The 21,345-nt window shown below is 34.4% G+C and overlaps 2 protein-coding genes across 2 annotated transcripts in view; both read left to right on the top strand.

Moving 5' to 3' along the window:
- Positions 1-1,009, top strand: part of LOC141522769 (uncharacterized) — a 44,153-nt gene extending 43,144 nt beyond the window's left edge. The window contains exon 7 of the mRNA XM_074236229.1: positions 915-1,009. Within this exon, the coding sequence (XP_074092330.1) occupies positions 915-978 (64 nt within the window). The 3' untranslated portion in view covers positions 979-1,009. The remainder of the gene's footprint in view (positions 1-914) is intronic.
- A 3,883-nt stretch (positions 1,010-4,892) lies between these two features.
- Positions 4,893-20,987, top strand: CTXN2 (cortexin 2). Its single transcript, XM_074234753.1, has 2 exons — positions 4,893-4,971; positions 20,529-20,987. The coding sequence occupies exon 2, from the start codon at positions 20,583-20,585 to the stop codon at positions 20,829-20,831; it is 249 nt and encodes an 82-aa protein (XP_074090854.1). The 5' UTR covers positions 4,893-4,971; positions 20,529-20,582; the 3' UTR covers positions 20,832-20,987.
- Positions 20,988-21,345: the final 358 nt, after the last annotated feature.

Genomic DNA, 21,345 nt, shown 5'->3' with positions numbered 1-21,345 from the left:
CTGTGCTATTTAACATTTTTATCAGATTGACTAAAGGCATAGATAGCACATTTACTATACTTATAGAAGACAAAAATCTTGGAAGGAAAATTAACATATTTGATGAAAAACTAGGACACAATATATAACAGTGAGCTGAATCTAATAAGATGAAAAACAATGGGGATAAATGCGACCTTACCTATAGGCTTAAAAAATCAATTTTACAATTATAAGATGAAGGAGATATATTTACACACCAGTATGTCTGAAAAAGGTCAAGCTTCTTTAGTGGAATACAAGTTCAATACAAGTCCATAGTATCATATAGAAACTGAAAAGGCTAATATAGTCTTGGGTTACATTAAGAAACACTGAATTTGACAAATGGAAGAGACTCCATCTGTCATCTGCTAACTAATACACAAAAAGAATCTGTCTAGTAGTATATTTGAAAATATTGTCTAGTTTCTATTTGAAGACCTACAAGAGAAAGTATATGGAGGCCCTCATCACTCTACTGTACTCAAACTTGATCAAATTACAATCAAAATAGTGTGTTTAATTCTGAATACCACAGTTTAAGAGGGACATGGTTAAGTCTTAGAGTATCTAGAAGAAGACATGTAGATAGTGAGGTCTTGGGTTCATGTCACTTGAGAATAGACAAAAAGAAATACAGAAGTTTAAATGGAGAAGACTTGGAGATATGATAACTGTTTCCTAATGACAATAACTCTATAAAAACAAATGTATTTAAAGCATTGAGAACTATGCTCAATGCAGTGATCAACCAAGATTTCAGAAGATTAGTGATGTTACTCACCTCCTGATGGAGAGGTGATGGACTTAGTTTTTTGGAGATGACTGATGCTACAATTTGTTTTGCATGCCTATAAATATCTACTAATGAGTGGTTTGTTTTTGTTTTTCAGTCATGACTGGGTGGAGCAATGGAAAGAAGAGAAAATAAAGTTTTGTTCATTGAAAATAATATAACTTAATTTTTGAAAATAGAGTATCCCTCGTAATTAGAATTAAAAGAGTGACCTGGAGTCAGGAGAGATCTGGGTTTGGATCTCAGTTCTAATACTGTGTCCCTGGACAAGTCATTTAAAATCTCCGAACTTCCTCATCTATAAAATGGAAATAATAGGACTTGGCTCACTTAGTGATGGTGATTAAATATAGGGTGATGAAAGAAATGTTTAGTAAACCTTAAAATGCTAAATAAATATGGGTTATTAGCGTAGTCCCTTTTCCATTATGAACCACTTTACAGATTTGGCTAACCAACAACAGACAATTAACTTGAAAAAGGCCAAGGTCATGAACATTACCCTAAGAAAAGCTAGATTTTGCTAGAGTTTTCTTTTGGCATAGAGTAAAAATCTGTCAGTAGGAGCACTTTTTCAAATGAAGCAAGTATAGACCAATAAAAGAAAAAAATATTCTGTGCAAACCTGTAATGTATGGCATCTGATATCTAATTAGTATCCAGTTAATATTCTCTATAATGTCTATTAGTGTTATCCAGCCTTCAAATGGTGTGAAATCAGCACTAGTCACTAACATAACAAGATTCTCAAGTAATTTCATAATCTTAAGTTGAAGTAATACTTCATTATATGAAAGATCTGTGATGTCATCAAAGCAAATATCTCTCCAGTGTACAGATAACTCCATCTATTACTAGCCATTCTACCCATTCTGTGACTCCATCCTTGCCTGACCATAAAATCTTTTTTTTTATTTTTTTGCAAGGCAAACAGGGTTAAGTGGCTTGCCTAAGGCCACACAGCTAGGTAATTATTAGGTGTCTAATACTGGATTTGAACCCAGGTACTCCTGACTCCAGGGCCAGTGCTTTATCCACTGCACCACCTAGCTGCCCCCATAAATTCTTCATAGAAAACCTTTGAGCTCTCTTGACATTGGAGCACCTAGACCCTCCATCAGTCTATGTTCCACACTCACTACATGGTCAGCCACCTTTTTCTATAAATGGATATCTATTACACTTCTGCATAATTCCTCTTTTATTTTGCAGCCTTCTCAAAATACTGTGCATTTTCTGTTGCCATTTAAGTATTTCTTAACTTGTTTTCACAGCCATAAAATACCACCAGAAGAATATTCCTGTTAATCAGATAAGCTTTTGTTTCAAAAGAAAGTTTGAGATCATTAAAAGAACAGTGCAATTTTACAAAGGAAATAGGCCCCACTCTTCTCTTCCCATTCAATTTTTTTTCCCAAACATACATACATGGAGCCATAACTAATACCAAAAGGCAAGGCAAGGCAAGGCCACCAACTATTTAGTAAACAAACGCCAACAATTAGCTACTAAGAGGTAATAGAATCAGTTCATACTTAATGAAACAGTTTATGGGCTTGTACTGGTCTATTTTGGGCTTTCATTTTTTTAAGAATTATGGATAGATACCTTCAGTGTGAAAAGCATACTGGAGTCAAAAATAAAATAGTATGAACAGGGTGAAAATTTATATGAAGAGCAAACATGGTACTTAGTATTCAATATGGGCAAATGCAAGCACCTAGTATCACTTTACCTTTCAAACTCAAATTTTAAAAGCCAATCTCAATCAGTCAATTTTTAAAGTAATAGTAGAACTTTTAAGTCTTACTTATTCCCTTTTGTTCTCAAAGAACATGATGTCAGGGAAGGTGATACCATGACAAGCATGTGAGTTGGATTTGAGTGAGGGGGTACTGTGCCAAGTCACCAACTTCAATTTCTCCTCCCAGATTCATCTGGGTCCAGTGGCCAGATATGGGTCAGGATGACTTGCAAGTCACTCAACCCTTATTGCCTCTCATCCAGGACCATCTCCTGTCATCCTGATTCCTATTATGACATCACATGATGTCATGGTCTTCTTTGAGAGTGAACGGTTACTGAGAAAGTCATATTTATTAAAATATAAGAAGAGATAGGTTATTTTATTTCCATTTTTGCATAATTATTAAACTTTGAAACATGAAAATACTGTGAAACTGCATCAATGTATGTATTCCTAGCTATTGAACATCAGTAATAAGTCAGAAGAAGAAAACCAATATTTGGGAGAAGTCTGTAAATATTTGTAACTTATAGACTTGTGTAATCAAAATAGATAGGAAACCTTGCAAAGGAATTCAAAGAAAGCACCAGAATGGTGTCCAAGCAAATTAGAGGGGAGGATGAAGGTATCAGTATTTATTTAAAATATGCAAGGTATTTTATGATAGACTATGAAAAAGTGGATATGGAGGGGTTTTTATTGAGTTGGGAAAACATGAGTTCAAGCTTTATTTCTGACTATGTGACCATAGACAAGTTACTTAAGCACTCATTGCCCTATGCAATTTTCTAATATTACAAATTAAACAGAAGGGGAGTCCATCTTTATTGGGGGAGAGAGAGAGAGAGAGAGAGAGAGAGAGAGAGAGAGAGAGAGAGAGAGAGAGAGAGAGAAAGATTACTTAGTAAGAAGCATGCAAGTGCAGCCTATGTATTCCAAAATAAAATCTGAATCTTTTTCTTGGGAAAAAGCTTCCCCATTTTGCATATTAAGAGACAACTTCATAAAAGCCTGATCTTCAGAATGCTCTCTAAAGACTGTGCAATGTGTGACTAATGAGAAAAACACAGGGAATATTCAAATTAAATTTGTAAGTTTATAGACTCTGAAATGCCAGAAATAAGGATTTGAAAGTCAATATCAACCATTTCATTCAAATAATATCAAAGACATAATAGGAACAGTGAAAAGACTGTTAAATTTGAAATTAAGAGATCTAGATTCAAATTCTGATTTTTTTTTATTTTATTTTATTTTTTTTTTTGCTGCTTGGTATCTGACTTTAGGTAACCACTTTACCTCTCTGAGGCTCAATTTTCTCATGTAAAAAAAGAAAAAAGGTTTGGAATAGGCGATCTTTTCATTCCCTTTAAGCTTTAAGCCTATGATACTATGCATGTCCTTTAGCTATGTCCTTCAGCTTAAATCTGTCCTTAGTTACAAAACTGTCCTCTACTTTGAACCTAAGCAAACAGCTTCAGCACCACCAACAGCGCCCAATCATATGCAGTTGTGAGGAATTTTTTTTAAACACGCATTTTTTGTTGTTTTTCCTTTCCTTTTCCTTTCTTTTCCTTCCTCCCTCCCTCCCTTCCTTCCTTCCTTCCTCCCTTCCTTCCTTCCTTCCTTCCTTCCTTCCTTCCTTCCTTCCTTCCTTCCTTCCTTCCTTCCTTCCTTCCTTCCTTCATCATCCTTCCTCCCCTTTTTGTCCTTAGAAAGGATTGAGAGGTCAAAATGACGCATCCTGTTCTCAGCTAGACCTTTTTTTTTTTGGTTGTTTAAGCTCAGGAGGTACTAGCTCAACTTAGACTGCAAGATATTGCCTCGTCACACAGAATAATACCAGAGACATAGCAGGAGATCTAAAGAGGATTTCTAGCAATAAATTAATTAGATCCCTGCTGCTTCAGGAAGTCAATGCAATGATGAACCCTAATTGCTAACCTGAGGTGTCTGACATAAATGGAAATGAGCTCAATTTTTTTCAGAACTGGAGAATTATTAAAAGATACACAAGCCTGTTGCTAATGTAGCCCAGACTTCCTTTCCCTATTTAGTTCCCACCCCTTTCTTTCCTCCCATACACAGCCAGACACAGACCCAGACATACGCATACCCACACACAAATACCTACACACACCCACGCAGAGAAAAATACGCAAACGTACACATATATACATTTCCACACAAATAGAAATCGACGACAGCTCTCACCTGCTCTTTCCCACACACATATACACAAACACACAGATAAGTACATACACACGTAGGCCAGGGAAGATTCCACGCAGGTACCTTAGAATAAGCCTTTTGTATTGTTCCTGAAACAGATCATCTAATACAGAGAAACCTGCAAACACTTTAGTCAACTCGCTGGATTTCATCTCCATGGCAACAAGCATGGAAGGTGAGATATTGCTGCCTGTGAAGTAACTTTCTTCCCATCCCCTGCATGAATAGACAGGGAGGGCATGGATCTAGCTCCATATCCTCAGCATCTTACTTTTCTGAAGCAAACAGGTCTGCAAGCCCAGAGAAGCCAGATTCTAGGGAAAAGAACCCTATTGCTGCTGCTGCTGCTGCTGTTGCTGTTGCTGACGCTGCTGCTGCTGCTGCTGCTACTGCTGTGTGTGTGTGTGTGTTTGTGTGTGTTTTGTGTTGTGTGCAGTCATCTTGTCGATGCTTCTCACGTAATGTTTTGTAGGAAGTTTCCATGCTTCTTCAGTTTAATCTGGAGAGAGAGAGAGACAGAGACAGAGACAGAGACAGAGACAGAGACAGAGAGAATGAATGAATTAAGGACAAGCAAGGCAGAATGATAATGAAGGTCTTGGTTTCTAACCATAAGATACCTTGATAATTCTCAAGTTTTCTGCTGCCTTGAAAAAAAATGGATAGGGACCACCTCCAGACTCTCTCAAGAGAGAACTCTGGGGATCTAGTTCGGGGACTGTTGTTGAATGGATCTTACCAAATCCTGAGATTTTAGGTCCCTGGGAAGCCCTGAAACTTTTACACTACATCAAGATGAAGACATCTAGGTTTGTATTTTCAGGTTTTCCTTTGATTCTGAGATACTCATACCTCATAATCGATAAACAAGCTCTATGTAAAGATGGCTTGGGAATAACTTTGCCTCTGTACCTTTCATAGGATTTAATAATCTTTGCATTTTTTGTGGTAGTGGTGGTGTTTAATTTGAGTCTATATTTCATTATATGAAATAATGCAGTGTCTTCTTTCATTTGCATGGTGAGAGTGTATCTCTCATTCAGAATATTAAATTACTCTACAACCTAATTTCATTGGTTTCAGGGATAATGTTGGAAAGCCTCTTATGGATATCTAGGGAGGGGAAAAACCTGTTGATTAAAGTAATTTCTTATTTTAAAACCAATTAGGTATTTTATTTTCAGTATTAATCTCAAATGTTTTGTATTATTGATGATTCAAATGAAAGTGAATTGTATCAATTTATGAAAATTGATTTAAAAATAGCCTAGTTAACAAGTTCATTTCATCAGAAATAACTAATATTCACAAATGACTAAAATCAAAATATTAGATAAAAATGTAAATCTATCTTTGTTTGGAAGCTTTCTTCTGTAAGTTTAAAAGATGCATTAAAAAAGTAAGGTAAATAATTACTGAATGACTATGATATATATTCCCCATCAGGAAAAATGCAATCTATTTTTCTATTTGGTACTTTTTTTTACAGTAGTTGCTAAGTATTTAGCAACTGAGTGAAATTAATGGACCCTGACAACCATTGGACCATTGGGGCCCACTCCTATGACTCATCAAAACTCTGTTTCCAATGAATGACAATTATATTTGCTGCCAGTGGGGAATAATAGTTTTTGCTCAGATCATCCACCTAATCAATGTTAGAATGTATTATACATATATATGCAAATATTCCTGAGAATATGTTTTAACACGGGACTTCACTTTTTATTCTTTGTCAAAACAATATAATTAAAGCAGATTTTTTTATAAAAGTTTTTCAATCTTAATTTTAAAAAAGGATTAATGGAAGCTCCTCTTAATGAACACTACAAAATTTACATTCTATTCATTTGGGTAACAGCATAGCCTACAAATGTTTTATTTTTTAAATTCTATTTCTCCCCTCCCCACAGCTTATGTTCTATTTGATTCTCTTTAAGATTTTGTTTTATTTTATCTTTAAATATAGCTCTAGTATCAGTGATTCTTAGCCATTGTTTGTGTCATGGACTCTATTTGATCCCACAAGTTTCTAGAGAAATAATTTTTAATTTCATAAAACAAAATCCATGGGATTACAAAAAATTAATTATATTGAAATATATTTTTACCTATGTGTATCTCTATAGAACACTCTTCCTAGATGGATTGATTAATGTATTTTTTGTATACTTATGAATTATTCTGAAGATCTTTTCCCTCAGAAGATTAATGTTATATTCCTCAGTTCCTTAGAGTTCAGGTTATTTGCCTTCTCTCTAGTATGGGTAAAATTTTAAAGCCTTTGATTTAGGCCATATTGCAAAACTTTAGAATTTTTCTTTTCCATTTCTATCAATGATTTAAAAAGCTAGATATGTCTTTCATTAAAAATTGGCAGGTGATTTTTAGATTTTCTACTGCCTTTTAGGAACTCTCTGTTGTAATTCATATCAGTTTCTCTTAATGTGAATTAGTTCATCATAAGTTACTTTTCAGTAGTAGTGAGGGACCACTCTGATAATATTCAGGAGGAAATTTTCAAAAAAGTAAACTGAGTATTGCCCTCTGAGGCTTACCTTCATACAGAACAAGTAAAACGGAAAACTGAGATCGTTAGATATTCCAGGTCAAAATATCCCCTAAAAAGAAATTGAATATGTTGGCTATATTTTCTTTGCTGAAATAAATAAGGCCTAAGATAACAAGCAGATTTTTATGAACTCTTTATGTCATGGTATTTTAATTTGTTATCTTCTTGTTTTGTGTCACTTTTTTTAAAGTTAACAGGATTCAGGATATAGTTTCATTTTTTTTTCTCTTTAAAGAAATTTCTTATTATACAAAAATACTCTTCTTCTCCCCCCAAAAAAATTTTTTTTGGTTGTTTGAAAATTTCAGACTAGCCTGAACCTCAGAGAAAAGAGCTCCATTTTGATCTTCAACATATGCAAAATTTATTAAATATATATTTGTGAAAAACTTTCAGTTGAGGACTTAGGAATTCACAGAGGAAAAAGTTTAAATAAGATAGACTTTTATAGAGCTTACAGTCTAACACTGAGAGATAAAATTATAGATTTAACAATATATAATTAGTGCATGAGGTAAGTGTATGACAAGATATTATAAGGAATCCAAGGGGAAAGGACATTACCATCAAGGGGAATAAAGGAAGCTTTTAAAAAAAGAAATGATTATTTCAACCAATCAATAAGTATTTAATAAACACATTCTGTAAGGATAGTACTAGATCCTGGAGGCATAAATACAATAAAGGAAAGAATTTCTACTGCAAGTATGTAACATTTCAAAGGGATAAGAGATTGGCAATAATTCAGTTGGTACAGAGGGAAAGAAATGTATAAGGAAAAAACAGAAAATTATGCAGTTTCATGGCACATTTTTGAGGGCAAAAATTAAGTCAGTATTGATAGACTAAAGAATGTCAGAAATTATAATAATATGAGAAAAAACTTAATAGGATAACTATTTTCCACTTTTCTTCCATACCAATCTTATGGGTATGAGATAGAAACCCAGAGTTGTATTAATTTATATTTCTCTTTTATACATATCTCTCTCCAATATATGGGTATATACTATATATAATATGCAGATATTACCTATCTGTATATATATATATATATATATATATATATACACACATATACATATTTGTTACAAGGAAATAGAGGGAGTATGTTAGTGGGAATCAAAGATGTTTAAAAAGAAATGAATAGAACATTTTTAAATTCACAGATGTGTAGCAAAATACAATTTTGTCAATATCTTGTTAAATTATGTAGATATACTAGACATTTCTTTAAAACAAACTATGTAAAAGAAGTTCATAGTTTATTTCTTACTGTGACTTCAAAAATCAACATTAGCAAACACAAGCATTTCTTTCAACATGCCAAAAAAAAAAAAGAAAGAATTACATAAAAAAGCTGAACTTCTGTAATAATTCTCTAACAAGTCTTCCCACTTCTATTCTCTTCTATTTTGGTCAATTGCCAGATCAATTGGTAATATCACACCTACACTAAAAAATATTCAGTGGCTCCCTCTTAGTACATTCATGAGCCACCATTATCTGGTTTCATGTGACATCTTGCTTAGGTATGTAGCAACAAGAACCTGTACTAGTGTTATTGTAGAAGAAATAGTGCAATAGATGCTTCAGAGTTAACTTGACCATCAGAAGGACTTGACAATTTATTGAACATAAGAGAGGGAGTTAAGATAAAAAAATGATCCCTAAGTTATAAACATAATAGTATGGCTTCATCTCTACAGGTTGTATCTCCAGGTGAATGGTTAGCCCATATTCCATATTACTAAAATGATAACTCACAAGTCCCTACCATTGAATGAACTTTTAATAGTCGGCCAGATGACACAATTAGCTCAGAGAACATGTACTGATTGAGAGGGCATCAAAAGAGCAGTAATCTTGGGGTACAGTCACCCACAAAGACACCCAGTTTCCATAAGAAGAGTTAGCAAACATCTAGTATATATGCTAATAAATCTAGTGTACATCCAGAGTACATTAATAGGAAGGCTCACATTTAGGAACCATTAAATAGTCAAGGCAATTCACAATTCTGATGTTTCAGGGCTCAATATCCCTTCTCTTCTCATGGTATCCTCATGCCTTTCTCTGGGTAGATTATCTCAGCTGGGCATTTTGATCTACCTGGTGCCCTGATATACTTACTCCTTTCTGAGTATATCTCCTACTGGACAAGTAGCTAATTCTGCAAGACTATTGGTAATGGTGGAGGGGGAAGATGCAGAGAAGGGGGGGGAAATCCTCTCAAAAGGCTGAGTGATTCTTTCTCAAGATCAATGTTCAGAGATGTGCTGGAGCCTGTTCAACCCTTCTAAAATCAGTAAACACTGAAAATGAGGGCTTGGTTTATTTTTTTTTGATAGTCTAGACCAGAGTCTAGACTATAAAGTTAAGGGAGTGATAAAAATTGGCAATTCAGATTAAACTTTAATGTGTGTTGCTTTGTATAGTTATGTATTCCCTCCTACACACACACACACACACACACACAAACACACACACACACACACACACACACACACACACACACACACACACACACTACCCAGAGGGCCAGTTGTTAAACATTTACCAGCATACCCTAAGTTTCATATCCTGGCTCTCTTCTCTATTTCCTGAATGCTCACTCTTCTGACTGTCTCCTGATTCCTTAGAGATTCTTGTATTTTAAAGGTTATGTGCCCTTTAATTCCATCAAGTTTGATTGAACAATATTTTCATATCTCACAAATATAAACACTTCTTTACACATTCTTTGTGACTAAAACACCTTGTCGCCTCTATTTCCTTCCTTTGTTTCCTATCATTTATTTCATCAAATGAAATAAGGGAAAATAAGATTATCAGCAGTCCTTTGATCAACTTTTCTGTCATCACTCCCCCCATCCTCCACAATAACTGGCATACACAAGCACCTGAAGCTTGCAAAATGTTTTTTTAAAGAACATATTCTCATTTGAATTTCTGAAATAACTCCATGGTGTAGGTACTGCAGGTATTATTTTATCTTGATTTTAAAGATTAGAAAACAGTTTCAGAGACTGCATTTCCAATGTTCTTGGCACTGACTGTCAGTATGGAAGACAGGGAGAATGATTTTGCCAGAGACAGGAAATAATTGCAAGCAGGAAGAACAGGTTTAGGCTTATGAGAAGGAGCTTTGTTTGGTACATGGAAAGTTAGAAATATAAATGGGACATGCAGGTATAAATGTTTTGGGGGGAGTTGGATATACTGCACTGAAGTTCCAAAGAGAGATCAGGATTAGGTATGTAAGTTTAGGAGTTATCTGTATAGGATGGAATAACTAAAACTAAGAGAATACATAAAATTGCCAGTAGTGTTGACCCTTGGATACAAACAACTTAAGGAGTTTGAAAGAGAGAAGTCAGCAGAGGAAATGGAGAAGAATCTACCTTTAAGGCTAACACAAGAAGCAACAGTATATCATCTCTGAAATCAAGGGAAGACCCAATATATTTAAGAAAAGGGAGTGTGGTGTTCTACTGTGCCAAATATTGCAGAGAAATTGAAGATGAGGCCTGGAAAAAAGAGTAATGGGATTGGTAATTAGATTCTTGGTCACCTTAGAAAATGCAGTTTCAGTAAAGAAGTGGGTAGCAAAGGTCAAACTGCTAAAGTACATTGAGGAGAGAATGTATGGTGGAAAAAATAGAGACATTAGGTATAAATAATTTTTTTCAGTAAATTTGAGAAGGAAGGAATGAGAGATATAGGATAAAAAGTTCAAGAAAAGTATATTAATGGTAATCAGGGATATCTTAGCATGCTTTCTGGCAGATGAGGAATCAGTGGGAAAGGATAGAAAGAGCTTAAATGAGAGAGAGGTGCTGAAGTAAGGGTAGTTAGATGGCAAAGTATTAGGGCACCTGGAGTCATGAAAATCTGAGTTGAAACTCAGCCTCAGACACTTGGTCTTTCCCCAGGAAAGTCACTTACCCTCTGTCTGCCTCGATTTCTTTTGTCTGCAAAATAAGAATATTAATAATACCCAACTCCCAAGATGATAGTGAAGATAAAATAAAATAAAATCACAATTGTAGAGTACTTTGCAAACCTTAAATTGCTGTAAATCTTAACAATTATTATTAAGATTCTAGACCTAGAGGAAGAAACAAAGAATGAGTTGAGAACATAGATAAAGAGAGTACCTTTTCCTCACAAATTAGGAATATCTCATCTTTTGGGAAGGAAGGGTGAGTGTATGATGATTCAACTCAATTTAAGAAATTCAGTTCAATGCAGCAAAATCAAGAAGACCTGGATTTAAGTCCTGACTGACAAATACTAGTTCCTGACCCTAAGCAAGTCATTTAAATTATTTCACTGGAGAATATCTAAAACTTTCATTGCCAATCATGTGTTGATTTGAACTGTTGAAGAAGTTTACCCAATAGAAAGAAAATCACAAGTCTGGTTACCCCCACCAAAATAAAAAGCAACCAATAACCTTCTGAAAATTGTGATATCTTTGTTGATAATCCATTCACTCCTTAACTTCCTCAAATCTTGCTGTTCTACTTTCTACTTTCTAAAATCATCAATCATCTCTTAATTGCCAAATCTTATGACTTTTCTCCTCATTCTCTTTGAAGCTCCATGTTTGACTATCCCTTCCTATATGAATTTTTTCCTTTAACATCTATGACATGAAATTAAACTATCCTCTTCTTATCCAACCCATTTTCTGGCTTTCTTAGAGAATATCCATAGGTGGAGTGATAAAAGGTCTTTTGTCCTTTGCTCTATGTTTTTCCTTCTAGAGAATTCACTCATAAAACTTCAGCTGTGACCTCTTTCTAGAAGTATAATATGACTCTTAACATCTATATTCTTGTTATTTATTTCACATCTAGTCCTCTATAATTAGTTACCTAGTAAACTTCTTTATTTTGCTGCATCAAAATTGCTAAATTATGAGCATATATAAAATTGGACTCATCATTATCACTTGCTAATTTTAATTTCTCTGTGAATAGTGCTGTTACTACTTGGTTGCTGAAGCTTGAAATCCTGGAGTCACATTGTCTTTTTCTGTCTTTTTTTTTACATGTTGTCTCATTCAGTTCTGTCCAATTCTTCAGGACCTCATTTGAAGTTTCCCTGACAAAGATACTAAAGTGGTTTGTTATTTCCTTTATCAGTTCATTTTTCAAACCAGGATACTGAGTCAAAAAAGCTTAAGTAACCTACCCAAAGTCACATAGTAAATGTCTGAGGTTTGATTTAAGTCAAGGTTCTCCTAACTTCAGGGTCAATACTCTCATTACTGTACCACCTACTGCCTCTGTCACCTAACCTTGCCTCCCTTGCCTCCATACCTAATCAATCAGATCCTAGCAACATTTCTTTATATCATCTTTTCCATCTTACTCTTCTCTTTTATTCCTAGAGAGGAGTCCTTTATTCAAGTGTTATCATAATTTAAAAAGTCGGGATCTCCCACTGCATTTAGGGCCATCTCCATTCATTGTGTTCCATATCTGGCCACTGAACCTACATGACTCCAGAGGAAAAAGTGAGGTTGATGATTCTGCACAGCAACTTCCCCATTTAAATCCAATTCACTTGCATGTCATGGCATGACTTCCCTGATATCATGTTCTTCTTTTAGAATGAAGAACAAGCAACAGCAATCACATCATTGATGGATTACCCTCAAAAATAGTGTCTTTTCTAGCTTTTCACATATCCAACCTATTCTTCATATAATCACTAAATCAATTTTCTTTTTCTACTCAAAAGTCCTTCACTTGGGATTAAATACAGTTATCTATGTTGCATCTACCAAGGAATTTAGTTTGATCTTAATATATATGTAAAGGGGTTTGGGACTTACTTGTGTTTATCTAGATTGTCCAAAATGGAGGAGCCCTGCTTCCTTGAGTTCCCAGATCATATGAGTGAGAATAGCCTCCACTGGATTAGCTTAATAGACTAGAATGTTCTCTTTCTTTAAAATTGGAATGGCCAGTCTCTCTGTATTGTGTGTACTTTCCCATTGTGTCCAGAGAGTGAAAATCACAGGTTAACCACAATCCAAGTACCATGAACTGAATATCTTTAAAATAAATGATTGTCTGTTGTTGTTGTTCAGTCATTCAGTCATGTCCAACTCTTTGTGACCCCGTGAACCATAACATGCTGTGGCTATCCATGGGGTTTTCTTGGCAAAGTTGTTGTAGTGGTTTGCTAATTCCTTCCCCAGATCATTTTACAAATGAGGAAACTATGGCAAAAAGGGGTAAGTGATTTGTCCAGGGTCGCACAGGTAGTAAGTAGCTCACACCAGATTTGAACTCAGGAAAATGAGTCTTCCTGACACTAGACCAGCACTCTATTCACATTAGGAATTAATAAATATTCATTCCTTTCTCTGCCCCCAAAGTCCTAATACTTTCCTGAACTATTGGTAAACTAAATCTACTGTATTTTATGATCAATCCACTTAGTAAGCATGTCATGAGGTTAGCCTGGCACAATTTATTCTTATTTATTTATTTATTTATTTTTGTAAGGCAATGATTGCCCAAGGTCACACAGCTAGGTAATTATTAAGTGTCTGAGGCCAAATTTGAACTCAGTTCCTCCTGACTATAGGGCAGGTGCTCTATCCACTAAGTTGTCCAGCACAACCTATTCTTGATGAAGCTATTCTGGCTCATTGAAATATTGAAATCACTGCTTTCTTTTTAGGTGTTCACTATCTCTTTATTAGTCCATTCTAGAATTTTGACAGGAATTGAAGTCAAGCTCACTAGTCTATAGTTATAGACTTTACCCTTTCCCCAGATCCCTCAAGTTTTTTTTTTCTTTTTTTGTAGATCAGATCAAGATCAGCCCTTTTCCAGAACTTCAGAGACTCTCTTCATCATCTTTTAAAGATTATTGAAAGTGACTTTAATCAAGGATGGCAAATTTTTTAATACCTTAGTACTTAAAGTGCTTTGCAAACATTAAAGTGCTATGTAAATGTTAATTAGCAGCTTTATTGCCCCAAGTTATAGTTCATCTGGTCTGTCTGGTAACCTAACCTCATCAAGGGTAGCTAAATACTGTTTTATTATCTCCCTATTTATCTTGGTGTGACACTTCTTATTAGAAATTATTTTCAAGGATTTCCATTCTAAAGATCATTCTTCCTGGCATAGAAAATATAAGTAAAGTAAAATTTCATAGTAAACTAAAATTTCAGTAGTTCTGCCATTTCTCCTATTGTCTTTTATCATCTAATCCACCTGAATAACATTTTTTGATCCTTCTCTTTTCCTGAATATAATTTTAAAAAACTCTTATTATTGTTATCTTTAATCATCAATTTCAACTCATTCTTAGTTTTAATACTCCGGACACTATTCTTATATGACCATTTTTATTCATCCTCTGTTACTTGCTTTTGTTTTATGTCATCTTATGAACATTTTTTTTAAATATCTAAGATGATCGATGAGTTTTCATGGGATCTGGATTAGTCTTCTTAGACAACTCCTCTTTTCTTTCATATGGGAATTATTGCTCCTAATGTCTTCAAAGTATTCATTCTTGAGAGTTTCCCAGACTTTTTGAGCCAATTTTCCCCTTAGAGAATCAATTCATGGGTTCATATCTATTATTTTTCTAAAGCCTTTGAAATCTGTTCAATTAAAATCTAAGGTTGATGTCAGAATATACCCATTTCCTTTCTTCTAAGATGTTGTGTTTCTTGTATTTCATTACAGAAATCACTTAAACTTTTTATGAGAAGTAAGAGTAAAAATTGCTCTCAGTTCTTCCACCTTTTGAAGGATGAAGTTATCATTAAGGCAAATTAAGAAATTAGTATTTACCATGCAGAACAGCTAGATGGTGTGGTGAATAGAGTGTTGGGCCTGAAGTCACTATGAGTTCAAATCTGGCCCCAGACATTTACTGTGTGACCCTGGGCAAGTCACTTAACCCTGTCTGCCTCAGTTTCCTCATCTGTAAAATGATCTGGAGAAGGAAATTGGCAAATCACTCTAGTATCTTTCTCAAGAAAACCCCAAATGGGGTCAGAAAGAGTCAGGCATGACTGAAATGACTGGAGAGTAAAAGATTAGATATTTGGATAATTAAAATAAACCAGAACTATTATATCATGCCTCTATTGCTAGATTTCAGATATATTCCCTACATTTCTTATTTATTTTTGTCTAAATCTAGTTATATTTCTTTCATATATTTCCATATCCAAGATCTCTCTTGATCTTCATCCAAAAGCTTTTCTGCTGTCTTTTCTTCTCTTGGCTCTTGATTTCCTCATATAATTAAATCACTTATTGCTGATAGTTATACAGGATAAGTTTATTTCTGTTTCTACAACATAGATTTTCAAATACTTGAAGACTATTCTCTTGTTTTTTATTATTCTTTTCTTTTCTTTTTTTAATTTTTAAAATGCTTTTATTTAAGGCAATGAGGTTAAAGTGACCTGCCCAGGGTCACACAGCCAGGCAATTATTAAGTGTCTGAGGTCAAATTTGAACTCAGGTACTCCAGACTCCAAGGCTGGTGCTCTATCCACTGCACCACCTCACTGCTCCTATTCTTCTGTTTTCTAGGTCAAACATTCCAAATTCTTTCATTTTCCCCCTGAAATGATGTGGATTCCAAAGCTCTCATTATCCTGGATACCCACTTCCAGATAAACTCTAGTTTGTCATTCTCACTCTTAAAATGTGATACCCAGAAATTTTTATTATGCTCTAGATATGGTAGAAGTGAAGAAATGATGAAAATATTACTCCCTATGTGAGTTAGGTACTATTTTCCATTAAAGTAGGCTAAGATTATGTTGTCTTAAAAAAAAGTTTGTCAGTTAAAATTATCTTTGTTTTTGTCCAAATGAACTAAGGCTCACATTTATTTCTGTTAAATTTTATAATGTTAGTTTGGGTCTGTTGTTTTTGAATCCTGATTATATTATTGTTGGTATTAGCTTATCTGTGAAAATAATTTCTTTATGTCCTCATCAAAATGATTAATAAGAATGTAAGGCAGCTCAGATTCAAGAAAATAATCCTTGATAGGTAATCTTAAGTAACATTCTTAAAATCGTTCATTCAACCCATGTAACAATGCTACCATTTAGTCCACATTTCACTGCCATACTAAATGACATTTAACTGATTTATCAAACTATTCAGAAAAGACTTTGTTTTGTTAGAGGACTAAGTAGGTTAGCTTTGTATATTGTGGTCTGAAAGTCTTGATACTTAAGATGTATTATACTTGGAGTCAATAAGCAACTTTCTAAATTCCAAGAAACTTTCCTTTCAAGAATATCATAGAATTTAGCCAGAGATCAATGTTAAGGTTATCAGGAAATAATTTTTAAGATTTACCTTTATTTTTGCTCTTTGAAAATTGGAAAATCATTCACTTATTACTATCTTGGGTCTTCATTCAATTTTCTAAGACTTTAAATGTGAATACTAATAGCCCTGATGTTATTTTTGCAAGTGCATCTGCACTTTGAGATGTATTTCACTCAGATTTGCATAGAAGAGAGATGATCCATGGTGATCCTAGGTAAGTGGGTAGCTGAGTGGTTCAGACAAGGGAGTTTGGCTTCAGGGGGAGATAGCAGGAGTTTTAGGAACTAAGAGAGAGAGTTCCAAGTACAAGTTCAGTAAGCATATAATCAGAAGACAGTCAATCAGTCAGTCAGTAAGTATTAAACACTTTTCTTCGCTAGGCATTGTACTAAGAGCTGGGGGATATAAAGAAAAACAAAAGAAAACTAGTCAGATTCTCAAAGAGCTCATAGTCTGGTGGAGAACAACACATAAACAACTACTTACAAATAAGATACAGCTAAGACAAATCAAAGATAATCACAAAAGGAAGAGCCTAGCATTAAGGAAGATCATAAAAGGCTCCTGTAGAATTTGAGATTTTAGCTAAGACTCAAAGTAGTGCAGGGAAGCAAGGTCATGGAGATAAGGAGCAGGAGAATTCCAGGCAAGGAGGAAGTAGTGAAATTATCCATAGTTGAGAGATGAAGCATCTCATTCTCAGATAGCTTTAAAAGTCATCTTTGTTATCTTTAAAAAAAAATTTTCCCTAGACTCAGCTCACTTAAGTTATAAGCAGTGCAGTCACTAATAATTTCTATAATTTATATATGGTACATAGAATTATCTTATTTTAGCTTCCTAAAAATGCTGTGGGAGAGATACTATCTATAATCCCCAATTTGCAGATAATAACATTTGGTTTACAAAGATTTAGTGAATTGCCTATTTCTTATTTGAACTTATTTTATTTTCCCTGTTTCCTAATTATTAAAAACCTTTAACTCTTTCAAAACCAAAACTACAAGGGGCACAAATTATATACCTGTAAAAAGCTAGTGGAAGGGGGAAAGTGAGGGGGAATGATTGAGCCATCATTCTCATTAAGCAATGACTCAGAGAGGGAACAACAATACACACTCAAAAGGATATAGAAATCTATCTTACCTTAGAAAAAAAGGAGAGGAAAGCGATGAGAGAAAGGGGACGGGGGAAAGAAGTGGGGTGTAGGTGGTAGAAGAGAGGATAGATAGTGGGAAAGTTACAACACTATTTTGAAGAGAGATAAAGTAAAAGGAAAGAGAGAGAATAGAATAAATGGGACTGGAGAGGAATAGAATGGAAGGAAATACAATTAGCAACTGTGGGAAAAATTATTGAAGCAACTTCTCTTGATGGACATGATAAAGAATGCAATCCTTCTCAAAGACAAAACAGATGGTATCTGAACACATACTGAAACACATTTTTTTTCTTTTTCTTTCACTTTATTTTTCTTGAGGTTTCTCTATCTTCCGGGGGAGGGTATGTTTACTTTTACAAAACTGTTGTAGTGATGTGAAAATAAATAATAAATATTTTAAAAAACAAACTCAATACTTATAAATTCAGTTTACTTTTCTTCCAAGGTACTGAGTGACTCCTGTAATTTGTATCTTCCTGAGGATCTCAAGAGAAATTCACTCTACTCGGTTATATTATAGGCAAATTTGCAGCTGGAATATAAAGGAGCTTGCATTCTGATTCAGGGGAGAAAATGTTTCAGTTTAACAAATGTACTGTGTTTCATATTCTGTTGTCACCAAACAACTTGACTAATTTAATGGTGTTGATTTTGTTTAAGGGAATACTGCAGTCTAGTGGATTAATCATTGGAACAACAGCAGGCAGATTTCACTCTCCCCCTTGACAAACTATCATCTAGGTAATTTGCTTAACTTTTGTGGCAATGCTAGCATGAGATCAAAGCAACTGTTCTATTCAGCCAATTCAATCAAACAAGTCCAATTAGGCTATTCATCAGGACAGTTGTAGAAAGTACAGAAAACACTCTGTCAATCTCTCTTTCTCAGCATCTCTCTCTCTCTCTCTCTCTCTCTCTCTCTCTCTCTCTCTCTCTCTCTCTCTCTCTCTGCTTCTCTCCATTAGCGTCCAACCCCATAAGCACAGTGACCATCTCTATAAGATGATTCCCAGATCTTTATCCCTTTATCGATATCTCTAGTCTCTCTCCTAAGCCCCATTCCTAAACACCAACTCTTTTCAAGATATTTAAAACTGAATGTCCCATAAGCATCTCAAACTCAGTATATCCAAGTAAAATTCATTGTCTTTCCCTAAAATCTACTCCTTATCCAACATTTTGTCAAGAGAACAGTATCCTTTTAGTCATCCTAGGATCACAGTCTCAATGACATCCTTGATTCACCACTGTTCCTCACTTCCCATAGCCGGTCAGTCACCAAAATAATTCTTTCACATCTTTTACATCTTACCACTTTTCTTCACATTCCCAGTCACCATTCCAGTTCATCAATCTCTCTGCCTCAAATCTCTTCCTTCTCCAATTCATCCTTCAGTCAATCAGTCAGCAATATTTATTAAATAGATATTAAATGCCAGAAACTGTGCTAAATGCTGAGCATAAAAAGAAAAGCAAAGATGCAGTCTATGCTGTCAGAAAGGTCTCATTCAAGTGAAGGAACCCACAAAGTGATATTTCTAAAGCATAAATCTTACTGTTGTCATTCCTCTGCTCTGATAAATATACTTACCTGCTGAATCCATAGTATCTCTAAGATGAAATACAAACTTTTCTCTTTGATATTTAAAATCTTTTTCAACCTAGCTCCAATATACTTCTTCAGGTTTAATACATGATTTCCTTTCACGTACACTATGGTTCAAAGTGTTCTTCCTTCATCAGTCTCCATGTCTTTGTACTGCCTCTCTCCAATTAGAATCCCTAGTTTTCTTCTAATCTCAGCCCTCTTGCTCCCCATTCTACATGAAGTCTTCCCAGATTTCCCAGTGACTCTCCTCCCAAATTAATTTGCATTCTGACTTATGTTATACATAATTATATTTGCAGATGGAAACTCTCCTGTTAGAATGTAAGCTCCATGAGGGCAGATTTTTCATTTTTCAAGATTTCAGTATTATGTCCAGTACAGAGTAGACAAATAAATACCTGTTGATTTAAGTAAAGTTGTCATTTAACAATTGAGCATCTTAATTTACCTAATGCCAAAAAATTAGTTTAACAGATTTAACCAGTTTAATTATTCTTTTTCCACTAATAAATTAATTGTTTTAGCTTCATATTGCTGCATAGTTCCAGGGACAATAAATAAATGAATAAAAGGATGAACGTATTGATATAATGTAGATATTAGATATATAACATAATATAGATATAATATAGATTATAACTATAAATAATAATAAACAAGCAATAAATAAACTAGGTAAACACTGATTAATTGACCACTTTGTCAAAATTCAACCAACAAGACTGATCAGTCACTATGCGTATTATATTCTATCATATTATAGTATTGTGTAGATTATAATATCATATACTATTTTTACATCACATCAAAGGGTATTATAGTATTTTATAGTCTATTCTGTTGTGACTGGACAAAATAAATGATCTAATTCCAATATGAAAAATTATTTGCTAAGATGTCTGATCAATATCAGTCTTTGTGTTTAATGTTTTTTATATTTTATGTTAAAAGATTTTAAATATTTTTTAGTTTCTTATTTTAATGATTAGGCCATAGAAAATATGACAACTAAACTGACTATATTTGTGTATGTGTGTATGTGTAGGCCAAGATATGATACCAGCAGGAATAATGAAGAATCGCAACGATGTGGTAGCAAATGATGAGTAGCATCCACCATAGCAACGGACCATCCAGTATGAGTGTCAACAAAGTTTCAGCTTTCTCATTGACACTGGAACAAAAAACAGGCTTTGCATTTGTAGGAATTCTGTGCATTTTCTTAGGTCTTCTTATTATTAGATGTTTCAAAATCCTACTGGATCCCTATAGTAGTATGCCTTCCTCTACTTGGGAAGATGAAGTTGAAGAGTTTGACAAAGGAACCTTTGAATATGCACTTGCATGAAGACCCTGCCTTCATTTTCATGTTTATTCAAGTTCGATGGGAAAACAACAGCAACAGCAACCTGTGGCTCCCACAACTATAACCATCACTAATGCAGTAAAGGGAGGATTGTGGCATCCATTTGATTAAATAAATAAATGACTAAGTTCAACTCAATGTTGTATTCTCTGGCACATTAATTTAAGTTTTTTTATTGGAAATCCAGATGCTCGCTCCTTAGTGAATTCTAGAAGGGTGGAATCATAAAACCTTTGAATAAGAAGGGTATTTTACTATGGACAAGGTTCTTACTCTCTCTGGGTCTCAGATTTTTCATTTGTAAATTTAAGTTTTCCTAGATGATCTCTAAAGTCTCCTTTGGTGCTATAATCCATCTAGCTGAATTTCTACCCTTAAAATTCATAAATTCCATAAATTTCTACTACATAAATTCCATCAAGAGCATCTTGAGCAAATGGTAATTCTTCAAATTCTTGAAGACCTCTAGTATCAGAGGACTCACTACTCCTTCTAG

The sequence above is a fragment of the Macrotis lagotis genome, chromosome 4 (assembly GCF_037893015.1).
Source record: "Macrotis lagotis isolate mMagLag1 chromosome 4, bilby.v1.9.chrom.fasta, whole genome shotgun sequence".
NCBI lineage: Eukaryota > Metazoa > Chordata > Mammalia > Peramelemorphia > Peramelidae > Macrotis > Macrotis lagotis.
Note: the sequence above shows the minus strand (reverse complement) of the source record. Positions and strands in the feature narration are given on the sequence as shown.